Source organism: Gobio gobio, assembly GCF_949357685.1.
Source record: "Gobio gobio genome assembly, chromosome: 24".
Classification (NCBI taxonomy): Eukaryota; Metazoa; Chordata; class Actinopteri; order Cypriniformes; family Gobionidae; genus Gobio; species Gobio gobio.
Window position 1 is genome coordinate 27,210,756 of NC_137120.1, and position 13,827 is coordinate 27,224,582.

Genomic DNA, 13,827 nt, shown 5'->3' on the forward strand with positions numbered 1-13,827 from the left:
ATGGACTTTGTAACAACGTTTTAAGTGCCTTTTATGGGTCTTGTGAGTTTAAATGTACTGAATGCCAATGGAGGCCTATCTGAGGCCTTTCTCAACCATCAGCTTTCAACAAAAATATCTTCATTTGTGTTCCGAAGATGAACGGAGGTCTTACGGGTGTCGAACGACATGAGGGTGAGTAATTAATGACAGAATTTTCATTTTTGGGTGAACTAACCCTTTAAGTCATTCTTAAGAAAGGAAGATGTGTTCTGAGTTTTGCCGACCGGATACGGCTAAAGTTTAATCCAGGGGTCTCCAAACTCGGCCCTGGAGGGCCACTGTTCTGCAGAGTTTAGCTCCAACCCCAAATAAACACACCTGAACCAGGTAATCAGTGTCTTGCTAGACCCTATACACTGATTAGCTGGTTCAGGTGTGTTTTATTGGGGTTGGAACTAAACTCTGCAGGACAGTGGCCCTCCATGACCGAGTTTGGAGACCCATGGTTTAATCCATCAACTAGCTCCGCTTCACCTTCTTCGTTGCTCTGGTTGGTTGTAGCGCTATCCTATTGCGTGCAGAGGGAATTTGAAAGACAACCGTTTATCCCGCCCCTTGGATTGAGCCCTGACAATGGTGAGTTCTCTGGCTTGTCAGGCTATATGCAATCAGCACTCTGATTGAAATGACCAATGAAATCTTTAGAATCAGCTGCCGGGCAGGGTTTGCACTTCTTTGTGGAAAAAATCAGTTAAGTTGCTATTAAAATTTAGACAAATAACACGACCAGGAAGATTCCCTTCAAACTGACAGTAGATGACCTAAATAGGAAAACTTGCTGTAAAAATTACATTTACACTAATTTCTGAATTAGCGCCACCTTGCTGCAATGCTGAGAAAGCAAAACAAACTACAAACAGAACAGCAACACCCTAAAATCATGATCGTGATAGTTTCCACATGCAAACGTGACTAAAATTCTCTTGAGAAAATATAAAATACATTTTTAACAACATTTTGTTGTCAATGCAATTCAGTTTGTCTCAATCTCTCAGTAAGAGAGGTTTCTAATGCTGAATCTTGCCAATGTGTACTGTCAGATATCTGACTGGGGCTTAGAACAAAGCAAACATTGCACAAGAGTTTCTCAAAGTTTTAAGTTATTGGTGGTTTAGTGGGAGGGATTTGGGGATTTTTCAGCTCTCTTGTGGTTGTTTGTGACATTTTGTGAGTGTCAGTCCTGCAGGAAGATGCTCCTTCCACTGCTGTTATGGGCGACTTTGCTCTCTCACATCTCTGATGGCCAGGCTTTGTCTATAAGACGGTGCGTTTAATATTATATTAATAATGTGTAAATGTTTTCATTTTCTTGACGAAGTTGATTATAGTGTTTTATAGTTTATAAAATGATTATAATATGCAAATGACATATGTATATCTTTTTTGTGTTGTGTATTTTGTGCTTCTGAGAGAATTTTGTTAAAAATGTTTATGGACATAAAATTCTCTATAGATTTTGGTTGTACGTAAAATGAAATGGGGTTGATCTGTAACTGAGTGTGTTCTGTGTTGACAGTGATCCGGTTATTGACTCTTCTCCAACGTAAGTACACAACTGTTCTCTGACCTCTGCCTTTACAGTTGGTTAACACGCATATAACACACTTCTTTTCTTTTTTAGTTTTAGAATTATAAATATTATTTTAGTACGTTGGGATGTTCATAATGTTTTATTTAATTTTCTTTTAGGTTAGACCATTTTGAAATGTTTTACTTTTGAAATAAACAAAACAAAATCCTTTAAGATAAAATAACCCTCTGTTGTTTTTCGGTTATTTTAGTTAGTTTTGAAATGTTAAAAATCACTACTTCATCGGAATGGTATGAAACTCTTTTTGCGAATGTGAGTTCCCCTAGCCTGAATATTGTCCCCAAGTGGCTAGAAATTTTGATCTGTGTAAACCGAGTTCTGGCTGTCTTTCTCTGCCTTTGAGAAAATGACAGCCCAGACGAGCTGATCTTGAATTTACCTGTTAGGACGTCATAACAGGAACGGTTACATCCCTTTCCTCTGCCCAGAGAATTTGGCACGCCCATGCGAGCGCCATATTTGTTTTCCTCGAGAGATCATGGCTTGTGAACGAGTGAATGCTGGCAGTTTCTCAGTGTTTGGATGTACAAATGAAAACAGAAGTCTTTTTTCAGTTCCTTCTGATCTGTGATCAGTGATTTCTGATGTGTAGCTAATTATTCAAGTTCACACAGAACTGTATTATTCGTGCTGCGGCTTCTCTCCCGACAGAACGGTGTTTTCTATCTTGTGAGTCAGTGTTTTTGTACGTCCTCGTCGCGTCTATCTGTTCTAAAATGTGCATACAGTCGTGAGTTTCGGCTCAACATCGGCAGAGCCACATCTTTAGAGATAAACTTCACGCACGCCGAGGCTCGGGCTGCACTGGCCGGTCGGCCTTCAACATCACCGCCCCCCAGTACTGCATCTGGCCCAAATCCGACTGAATCGTTCTAAACGGTTCGCGTCTCGTCAGCGCTGATCCATCATTTACTAAAGTTACTAACTTTCTGACATGAGTGACAGTCCCTCCGACTAGAAATAAACTAATAACCTGAAGTATGCTAGTAACTACAACAGTTCACTGAACTGAGACGTGCTGAGAGAACTGATGAGAAGTGACATCCGTCTCTCTGGCACAGCCTTGTAGACCTCGTTAAACCACGCCCCCTCCCCTCATTTCAAATGCAAAGATGTCAGCCAATCACAACAGTGGGCGTTTTTACTGAAGTCTCACAGCAGACTTGAAACAGGGCATTCAGCCACAGGGCAAACATCAGTATAGAAAAAAATGCCTTTTATTTCTAAATTATGACATTTTATGATGTAAAAATCATACTAACAATATAAGAACACCTCAGAATTCATTATAAAATTAATATAAAATCCATGCATGGGACCTTAAATGCAAAAACCGACAATTTAAATCAACATTTCAAACCAAAAATTCTAAACCTTGACAAAAAATCTTTGAGAATATATAAATATATATCCCAATCCACAACTTAAACAAAATAAGGGTTTATGTCTAAAAACAATTTGATTCTTTATATAGAGCTACACTATATTGCCAAACGAATTGGGACTCCCCTCTAAATCATTGAATTTGGGTGTTCCAATCACTTTCTTGGCCAAAGGTGTATAAAGTCATGCACCTAGGCATGCAGACTGCTTCTTCAAACATTTGTGAAAGAATGGGTCGCTCTCAGGAGCTCAGTGAATTCAAGCGTGGTACCGTGATAGGTTGCCACCTGTGCAATAAGTCCATTCATGTACAAGTACAATGCAAAGCATCGGATGCAGTGGTGTAAAGCACGCTGCCACTGGACTCTAGAGCAGTGGAGAAGTGTTCTCTGGAGTGACGAATCACGCTTCTCTGTCTGAAAATCCGATGGACAAGTCTGGGTTTGGCGGTTGCCAGGAGGACGGTACTTGCCTGACTTCATTGTGCCAAGTGTAAAGTTTGGTGGAGGGGGGATTAACAAACGCGCTTCTATAGAAGAATGGTCAAAAATTCCCATAAACACACTCCTAAACCTTGTGGGAAGAACTTCCCAGAAGAGTTGATGCTGTTATAGCTGCAAAGAGTGGGCCAACTCCATATTAAACCCTACGGTTCAAGAATGGGATGTCATTAAAGTTCATGTTCATGTAAAGGCAGGTGTCCCAAAACGTTTGGCAATATAGAGCATTTTGGAATCTATACGTTTTTCTTTTTTTTCTTTTTTCAAAATATTAAGAATAATAGGGGATTTTATTATTTTAACATTATTTTTGTATTATTTTCAATAGTAACAAAAAGTTACATTTCAGGTGTTAGGTCAATTTTGACCATGAACAACACAAGTGTGACTCCCAGTCTCCCAAATAGTCTCCCAAATGAACAATACCAGATGGATAAATCTTAATTTGGTAATTGCAAACATGTTTTGGTTTAGGTTTTCTATTCTAGCTCCAGCAAAGATAAGGCCTGGAACAAAACAGAACATCCTGCTAGAGGGTGAGAATCTGTCCCAGACACTAAAAGTCAATATCGTGGTCTATAACTATCCAGTCTCCCATTCTGTCCTGTTGCGGGACTCTGTTATCCTCAAGTCAGACAACAACTACAGTATCCTCAAGACCATTGAGGTAAATTCATGAATGTATTTGACCAACTTGGTTGGTTAAAGTTATCACTGGTATGAGACATTGCTCATGTTGCTTTCAGAATCTAAATGTAATAAAATACGATCTTTTGTCAGATTGATCCAAATATGCTTCGTCCAGATGGAAAGAAGAAATATATGAAGCTGGTTGCTGAGTTTGGCCGCTTCCATCGTGCAGAAATAATAATAAGAGTGTCGTTCCGCACTGGATACATCTTCATTCAGACTGATAAACCTGTCTACAACCCTGGAGATGCAGGTCAGCTCTCACATGATGTTGAGCACATTGATAATACCTATTATTCATGCAATGTTTAATCTCTTTTTCTTGATCATTTTGGAATTTTCCAGTCCGTTGCAGGGCTTTTGTATCTGATTCAGAATTCCGTGCTTCAGAGAGAACCATATCTCTTGAGATCCAGGTGATTGTCGCTGGCATAGAAATAAGCATTGTTACGGTTTGCAACTGTTTATTTTCTGCAACAATGATTTATGGCTCAAATGACTCATGTTTCAGAATCCAGATGGTATTGCAGTACATGGTATTTCCAGAGCCAAATCAATCGATGGGATACTGTCTGATACCTACCCCCTCTCCAATGTAGTCAAGTATGCATACAGAACTGTTCATTTGTGGTTTATAGTATAATTACACAAATAGTATAGATGCAAATGTAATTATCTGATTTATAAGTAATTAAACATTTAATATTTTAAATGACTAAATACATACCAACATAATTAAATATGTATATGTTGCCTGTGTATATATACACACACACACACACACACATGCATAAATATGTGTATGCATATTTATGTGTACAGTATATATACACACATATATGTTATGTAAAGAAAAACTTTTATGTTAGATGCGATAAATCGACAGCCCTATTTTATATTAAATATTTTAGATATATACATGTAGATTTTACTAAATTATAAGATAATAAAATAATGTAATTTACATTTTAATATTATATTTTAATATAATTATAATTAATTTTGATTCAGCTTGTACTCGTGTAGCTGCTGATCTTTTTTATTTTCTAGAGAGGGCAAGTGGAAAGTTGTTGCAAAGTTTGAAGGAAAAGAGAACATTTACAGCAGAGAGTTTGAAGTAAAGAAATATGGTAAGCAATTCATACAGTATTACCTTCAGATTCTTATTTTTTCCCCCTTTGTTGGTGGGTTAATGCCATTTATTCTTGCCCCAAGTGCTCCCAGCATTCAATGTCACTTTGACTCCAAAGACATCCCATCTCGGTCTAGATGCAGATAAGCTGGAAATAGAAATAACAGCCAGGTGCGTGAATCAAACTACTCTGAATGATCTGAATGTATTTGGAGTGGATGCTGAAATAACATATGCATATGTATATATATATATATATTTATTAGGGCTTTATATATATATATATATATATATATATATATATATATATATATATATATATATATATATATATATATATATATATATATATATATATATATATATATATATATATATATATATATATATATATTTATTAGGGCTTTATATATATATATATATATATATATATATATATATATATATATATATATATATATATATATATATATATATATATATATATATATATATATATATATATATATATATATATATATATATATATATATATATATATATATATATATATATATATATATATATATATATATATATATATATATATATATATATATATATATATATATAAAGGGCTTTATATATATACATATACATATATACAGTGTTGGGGGTAACGCATTACAAGTAACTTGAGTTACGTAATAATATTACTTTTTCCAAGTAACTAGTAAAGTAACGCATTACTTTTCAAATTTACAACAAAATATCTGAGTTACTTTTTCAAAAAAGTTTTTCAAAAAAGTCAGTCAAATGCAAAATCAGAATACTATGCAAACCTCCAATAATTAAATGTTAAATAAAACAACTATTTTTATGCATAATCTACCTTTATATTTAATTTACCAATGTCTTGCTGCTGACCTTCGATGATGAAAATTACTAGATTTTTTGTTTTTATTGGTAAAACTTTTTTCTCCTGCATCCTATTCTACCATTATCCAGAATGGCAGCACAGCAGAGCTGCGCCCTCTACTGTTCAAGCGTGAATTTGCATTTTTACCTCAGCCTGGGGCTTATTATTTCAATTTTGGTATGAAGAGGTCTTTACCGTTGCACAAAAATATAACTTTTTTTGTTATAAGCAAAAACAAGCCCAGCCCAGGTGAGAAAAAGTAACGCAAAAGTAACGTAACAGATTACTTTTCTTAAAAAGTAACTAAGTAACTCAATTAGTTACTTTTTAAGGGAGTAACGCAATATTGTAATGCATTACTTTTCAAAGTAACTTTCCCCAACACTGTATATATATATACTGGCCAAAAAAGTCGCTGTTTGGATGATGTTACCCAAATGTTGTGATGTTATTTCCAGCAAGAGGTCCATCAGTTTTAGATTTTGTATTGACAATGCAAGAGTCAAGCTCTCTGTAAAGTCTTCTCCAGCACATCCAACAGACTTTCAATGAATTGAAGGACTCAGGGGTGCCAATTCATGTGTGAAAGTAAAACTTAATGCTCAAGGGAGCATGTGAGCCCAATCATCTTCGAGTGTAAATCCGCAGCGTGGGTATAAATACGGAGTCAGATGCATGGCAACTTTATTTTTCGCTGAGGAGCCGAGCCAGTGACACCGTACAACAGTGGTACAGCAACTGTGGTGACAGGATATAATGAGGGTTGCATACATAACCGAGACGTTCCCTTTCAGTCAGTCACATTCAACGGTATCCCTTGGAAAATTCATGATCCCTTGGAAAATGACATGGTTGCTACCCCAGCAAGTTAGTCACTGCTGTTCTGAATGAGCCCCCTCAGTGACACGATTGGATAACACTGGTAAAGTATGCCCATTCCAGGGGAAGGAAACACTGTGGCAGCCACATCCTGCCTGAAGGGCGGTATCATGTGGAAGTTACACATATGGACTGACCAGTTAAGGCAGTGCAACATATGGAATGTCCCTGGCGTGGCTCCGACTAATCCAGGAGGGAGACAACATTTGGCAGGGATGGCATGGCGGACTCTGCCAAGGGAAAGTCACATGCTCGCCGTAGAAAGCCGTACCATGGAAGAATACACATATGGCACAGCAATCCGACACAGTAAGCCGACACAGAGCAGATCTCAGGTGTTACTGGCTGGTTGAAACAGGTCTGCCTGTGCGGTCCTGAAGTGCCTCCAAATCAGCTGGACCAGCCTGGGGGTGGAATCTCCACTCTTCTGGAAGTACTTGCTGTCGTGAGAGCTCATGGTGGGCAAGTTGTGACATGTGACGGGAGCGTAGACAACCTTGAGAGTTGATGTATGCAGCGGCCACAGTGCTGTCTGTACGGACCAGTACTGCTAACACACGGCAGTTGATGTGCCAATGCAGTTGGGGCCCCGTCCACAGACCCGATACTGCATGCCCATTGTAAGTGATCCCCCAGCCAGTGGTGGAGGCATCTGTGGACAACACAGCATGCCTGGACACTTGTTCTAGGGGAACCCCCGTCCGTAGAAATGTGTCGACCTACTGGCTGAAAGTTTGGTGACAGTACGTTGTAATGGAAACCCGGTGCGTGCAGTTCTGCCACGGCCATCTCTGGACTCGGTCATGAAGCCAGTGCTGAAGCGGCCTCATATGGAGCAATCTGAGTGGTGTCACTGCGGCTGCGGTGCCATATGCCCCAGGAGCCTCTGAAATAGTTTCAGTGGGGCCGCCATCCTGCCTTTGCTCGTTAAAAATGGAAGTATCCTCAACTAAGCAAGCCAGTGGTGACAGTGACAAGGAACCAAAACTCCATCAGGTCAAAAAAACCTTCGGAGAACCCAGGCTCAGTCGGGGGGCCAGTTCTCCTCTGGCCATAATGAGTTCAGGCAGTTCAGCACCAAGTGAGCACATTCCTCTGTAAGGCGTGCTGTTAGGTTGACAGAGTCCAACTCCATACTGAGAAAAGAGATCCTCTGCATGGGGCAGAGTTTGCTCTTTTCCCAGTTGACCCGAAGCCCCAGCTGGCTGAGGATATGTCCCTAGGTCCCATATGTCCATAACTGTTCTCAAGACTGGGCCAGTATGAGTGACAGGGACAGCCTGAAGGAGAACAGGCCAAATGCTGCAAACCAATCTTAGGGACGGACACACCCAAAGATGCGTTTTCTGTGTTGACATTTTGATTGGAGGTCCAAGATTGGCCGTAACCCACTGCCTTTCTTGGGTACAATGAAGTAGGGGCTGTAAAACCCTTTCTTCTTATCAGCTGGAGGGACCGGCTCAATTGTGTCCTTCACCAGTAGGACTGTAATCTCCGTCCGTAGCACACAAGCATTGCTTGCATGTGGGGGAACTGGATGCCCCTGAAGACCGGGGGACGCCGGGTGAACTGAATCGCATAGCCGAGTTGGATGGTATGGATGACCGAGAGTTCCTGGGGCCAAGCCCCAAGACTCTGTGTAAGCAGAACTAATGGCACCACCGACTTACCCGCGGTGGGGCAGTGAGGTGGAACGCATGGAGCTGACTCAGACGGCATAGCAGCCCAAAGTGGGGTCTGAGTGTGCAGTGCAACACTTCCCTGGTTCCACAAGTGGGCAGGGGTTGTGTGAGACGGCGTGTTCACAGCAGTCTCGACACATGCACTTCTGCACGCTGGCGAGATGAGAGGGGGCTGAGGGTGGCAAGGCATAGCGTTGCACACCGTCGCACACCGTCGCACACCGTCGCACACCGTCGCACACCGTCGCACACCGTCGCACACCGAGAAAGCATGGCTGTCAGTGCTGAATCTGATTCAGCATAAGCACACACCATTACAGTGGGAAGCTCAACATCATCGTCATTTCCAGAGCATAACAACCCTCTCTTCGATGCAGCGTTTAACATCATGAGAAGGACTAGCAATCCCATCCGGAAGCTACACAGCTTGATACACTAGAGTAGTGGGACCCACGGAGATGTACTCAGCGGGGAGGAGGAATTAGATCGAGGTATAGGTGTGGGGACTCCACCTCATTTGAGGCACTCGAGTCTTGACCGCGCATCTAGAGCCCAGAGTGATGCGCTGGGTTGCCACGAATGCAGTTTCAGCTTGCCTGTGCCCAGGTATGTGAGACAGTGATTGTGGCCGTCAAATGAGGATAGGGAACAACCGCATCCAGTAACACACGGGTGGAATTACATCTTTTCAAAAAGACGCAGTGTCACACCTGTATTATGCTCTTTTAGGGAAAATAACTATTTTAGTGCTGAAGCACACAGGGGAAATGGCCACGGCACAACTAGCAGGTTTAAAAGTGCAGCCTGCAGTGTACACTCACTCTCATTGAAGGCACAACAACACTCTCGCTCGGCTGTATGAACAGTGATCACTCTTTGAAAATGCAACAACGTTCTCTGTTAATGCTGTGAAAACATCAGGTAATGCTCAGGGAGCTCGTCACACCAACACCAGTAGAAGAGGTTTCCTCCGTATTTATTCCCCCAGTGTGGAGCGGAGCATGAGATGCAAATCTTGCACACCAACGTGCATTGGCTCATTTAGTTTACACTTGAATATGATTGGGCCCACATGCATTTGCCCATAACGTCAGTGACGTTCCGACGTAAAGGCGAATGTGACCGACTGAAAGGGAACTTGAGGTAACTATGCTGTATATATTTCTTCCAGGTATCTTTATGGTCATCTTCCAGTGCAAGGTGTTGCATATGTGCTGTTTGGTATTGAAATGAATGGTGAGAAGAAGAGACTCACATCTATGAAGCAACTAAATGATGTAAGTGATTAAAAAAAAACCTTCACTTAAAGTATCTTAAAGGTCCCATGGCATGAAATTTTCATTTGATGAGGTATTTCAACATTAATATGAGTTCCCCTAGCCTGAATATTGTCCCCAAGTGGATAGAAATGTTGATCGGTGTAAAACCGAGTTCTGGCTGTCTTTCTCTGCCTTTGAGAAAATGACAGGCCAGACTAGCCAATCCTGAAGTCTCCTGCTTTGACGTCCAAGCAGGAACGGTTTCCTCCCTTTCCCCCGCCCAGAGAATCTGGCACGCCCATGCAAACACTCGAGATCATTAACGTTACTTGTGAACGAGTGAACACTGGCAGTTTCTCAGTGTTTGGATGTACAAATGAAAACAGAAGTCTTTCTTCAGTTCCTTCTGATCTGTGATCATTGATTTCTTATGTGTAGCTAATTATTTATTATTTGTGGACATGCAGCGGCTTCTCTCTCTCCCGACAGAACGGTGTTTTCGTGTTTTCTATCTTGTGAGTCAGTGTTTTTGTACGTCCTCGACACGTCTATCTGTTCTTAAATGTGCATACAGTCGGGAGTTTCTGCTCAACATCAGCAGAGCCACATCTTTAGAGATAAACTTCAAACACGCCGAAGCTCGGCCTCCAACATCCCCGACCCCCAGTACTGCATCTGGCCCACAGCGGAGGCACCAAACGCGGCGTGAGATTAAGCAGAAGGAGGGTAAGCGTTAGGGTATCCGGCTAGGCTAGCCAGCTTTCCCCACAATAAACTGGATTACATTCGATTACAGCTGTTGTGTCTTTGTTTGCGCTGTGTAACGTCACTCAATGCGCGTCAATGACGCTATTCATATGATTGGAACATATCTAGAAATAATGCTATATTCAACACTTACTAACTCGTTCATCTCGCTGTAATGGTACATTGCATGTGTTACAAAGTTGGTAGAATAATGATGAAGAGGACTCGGTGTGACTGGGACTCGTGTTTATTCAGAACTCTCAGATACAAACACAATAAACTCGCGCTGACTGACAGCGCTCTCATAACGCAGTAGTTACTATAAATAACTTTGTTAGCAATCGCTTCGTCTCCGTGATGTCCGGTTCGCGAACGAATCATTCTTTTGAATCGGTTCTTTTTAGTGAACCGAACCAGTTCACCAAATCGGACTGAATCGTTCTAAACGGTTCGCGTCTCGAGTCAGCGCTGATCCATAATTTACTAAAGTTACTAACTTTCTGACATGAGTGACAGACCCTCCGACTAGAAATAAACTAATAACCTGAAGTATATGCTAGTAACTACAACAGTTCACCCTGAACTGAGACATGCTGAGAGAACTGATGAGAAGTGAACACAGGTCCATCCGTCTCTCTGGCAGACTCGTGCCTGCTCGTGCCTCGTTAAACCACGCCCCCTCCGCTCATTTAAAATGCAAAGATGTCAGCCAATCACAACAGTGGGCGTTTTTACTGAAGTCTCACAGCAGACACGCCTCTTGAAGCAGGGCATTCAGCCACAGGGCAAACAGCAGTATAGAAAAAATGCCTTTTATTTCTAAATTATGACATTTTATGATGTAAAAATCATACTAATAATATAAGTACACCTCAGGAAACACTATAAAATAATAGAAAAATGCCATGCCATGGGACCTTTAAACATTAAATCAGCTTTGTAGAAAGAGATGTTGTCTTATAAATTGCAGCTGAATGGAGGAATTGTTAGTTTGAGTATGGAGGAGATAAAGAGGGTCTATCCTGACACAAACAGCCTAGTGGGGTCTTCTGTGTACGTCAAAGCGTCAGTGATGACCAGCTCAGGTGGGGAAATCATTAAATATCAGTGTGCCTCATTATAACGTTTTATTTTCTGAAAACACTCTTACATCTCAAGATTTTCTTCTTAGGTAGCGACCTTGTGGAAGTTGAGAAGTCCGGCATTAAAATAGTAATATCCCCTTACATGCTCTCCATCAGGGACACACCAAAGTATTTCAAACCTGACCTGCCATTAGGCATGACGGTAATTACATTTTTGTTGTGACGTTTACTGTCATTTCATACCTGATTTCATTTGCTGAACAGAAATGGAGCAGAATTTCCAAGCTGCTCTTTTCCATTGAAAGTGGACGGTGACCATGGGCTGGCAGGCTCTAAAAAGAACTCAGAAGCACTGTCATTTTAGAGTTATTAATTGTATTACAGTATTTATTAATATTTTTAGTTAGTTTAAATTTTCATATTTTAATTAAGTTTCAGTAATTTTGCTATGGGCATTTGTAATTTTTTAGTAGATTTTAAAAATATATATATTTCTATTTGGCTATTTTAGTACTTGAATCTAAACTTATTTAATTTCAGTTGTTTCCCAAGGCATTTCTAATTTTAAGTTTATTTTTAATAACCGGTCAAAAGTTTTGAAACATCACTATCTTTAATGCTTTTGAAAGAAGTCTGCTAATCAAGCCTGCATTTATTTGATCAAAAATACAGTTAAAACAGTAATATTGTGAAATATTACTACAATTTAAAATATTAAAATATAACTTATACCTGTGATGCAATCACATGCATCACAGGAATATTCAGCATTATTACTCCAGTCTTCAGTGTCACACAATTCTTTTAGAACTCATTCTAATATGCTGATTATTATCAATGTTGGAAACAGATGTACTGCTTAATATTTCTTTATAACCTGTGATACTTTTTTCAGGATTCTTTTATGAATTAACATTTTAAAAAGAACAATATTTATTCAAAATAGAAGGGGTCAGTTTCCTTTCCTTTTTTTGAAATAAATCAATAATTTTATTAAAAAAGGATGTGTTAAATTGATTAAATATATATATATATTGTTAGAAAAATTTTCTATTTTGAATAAATGCTGTTATTTTTAACTTTTAACAAATCAGCATATTAGAATGATTTCTGATTGGATCATGTGACACTGACTTGAGTAATGATGCTGAAAATTCAGCTTTGCATCACAGATTTTTTTTTATTTTTAAAGTATACTAAAATAGAAAACTGTTATTTTAAATTGTAACAATATTTCACAACAATTTCTGTATTTTTGATCAAATAAATGCTGCCTTGGTGAGCATAAGAGATTCAAAAACATTAAACATGGTAATGTTTCTAAACTTGACTACACGCAAGCAAGCAAAATTTGAAAAAGTTTTGTTCTACTATTATTTAGTAGATATTTATATATTTAAATTTTTATATTTTCAGGATTTTTATTTTAGTTTAAGTTTTAGAAAATGTATGTGCTTTTGTCAATTTTGTTTTTTATGTTTCTTTTTAGCTTACTTCTAAAAATATGTTAGGCTGATGACAAAATTGTCTTTTTTGGGTAAACTATCCCTTTAATATGATTTTATGATAGGATTGTTGATTTTAGCTCATGACAGTAGCATTATTATAAATCAGTTTGTATTTTGTTGCTTAGGTTACAGTGAGTAACCATGACGGCTCTCCAGCTCCAAATATTCCTGTTAAAATCAGCTTTGTTGAAAACCCAATCAGTGTTCACGGCGGGACCATCAAAGTCTACATCAACATGCCTAGCATGGCCAGCTCATATGGTAATTCACAGATACTGAAAGTAAGTCACTCACAAAAAAACAAAAACAAAAAAAAAACATACATGCACAATAGAAACAATCCAAAATTGTATTTAACTGGGGGCTGAGTTTATATATAGTATATATGCACTGATCAGGCATAACAGTAATATTGTGTTGGTCCCCCTTTT

The 13,827-nt window shown here is 39.3% G+C and overlaps 1 protein-coding gene across 2 annotated transcripts in view; it reads left to right on the top strand.

Annotated features, from left to right (window-relative positions):
- Positions 1–1,207: 1,207 nt before the first annotated feature.
- Positions 1,208–13,827, top strand: part of LOC307121082 (complement C3-like) — a 54,792-nt gene continuing 42,172 nt past the window's right edge. For both annotated transcript variants that reach the window (XM_079808493.1, XM_079808494.1), the window contains exons 1-12: positions 1,208–1,306; positions 1,559–1,585; positions 3,991–4,183; positions 4,297–4,459; positions 4,552–4,622; positions 4,718–4,809; positions 5,257–5,336; positions 5,422–5,509; positions 9,969–10,074; positions 11,774–11,888; positions 11,975–12,090; positions 13,522–13,677. In XM_079808493.1, the coding sequence (XP_079664619.1) occupies positions 1,233–1,306; positions 1,559–1,585; positions 3,991–4,183; positions 4,297–4,459; positions 4,552–4,622; positions 4,718–4,809; positions 5,257–5,336; positions 5,422–5,509; positions 9,969–10,074; positions 11,774–11,888; positions 11,975–12,090; positions 13,522–13,677 (1,281 nt within the window). In that variant the 5' untranslated portion in view covers positions 1,208–1,232. The remainder of the gene's footprint in view (positions 1,307–1,558; positions 1,586–3,990; positions 4,184–4,296; positions 4,460–4,551; positions 4,623–4,717; positions 4,810–5,256; positions 5,337–5,421; positions 5,510–9,968; positions 10,075–11,773; positions 11,889–11,974; positions 12,091–13,521; positions 13,678–13,827) is intronic.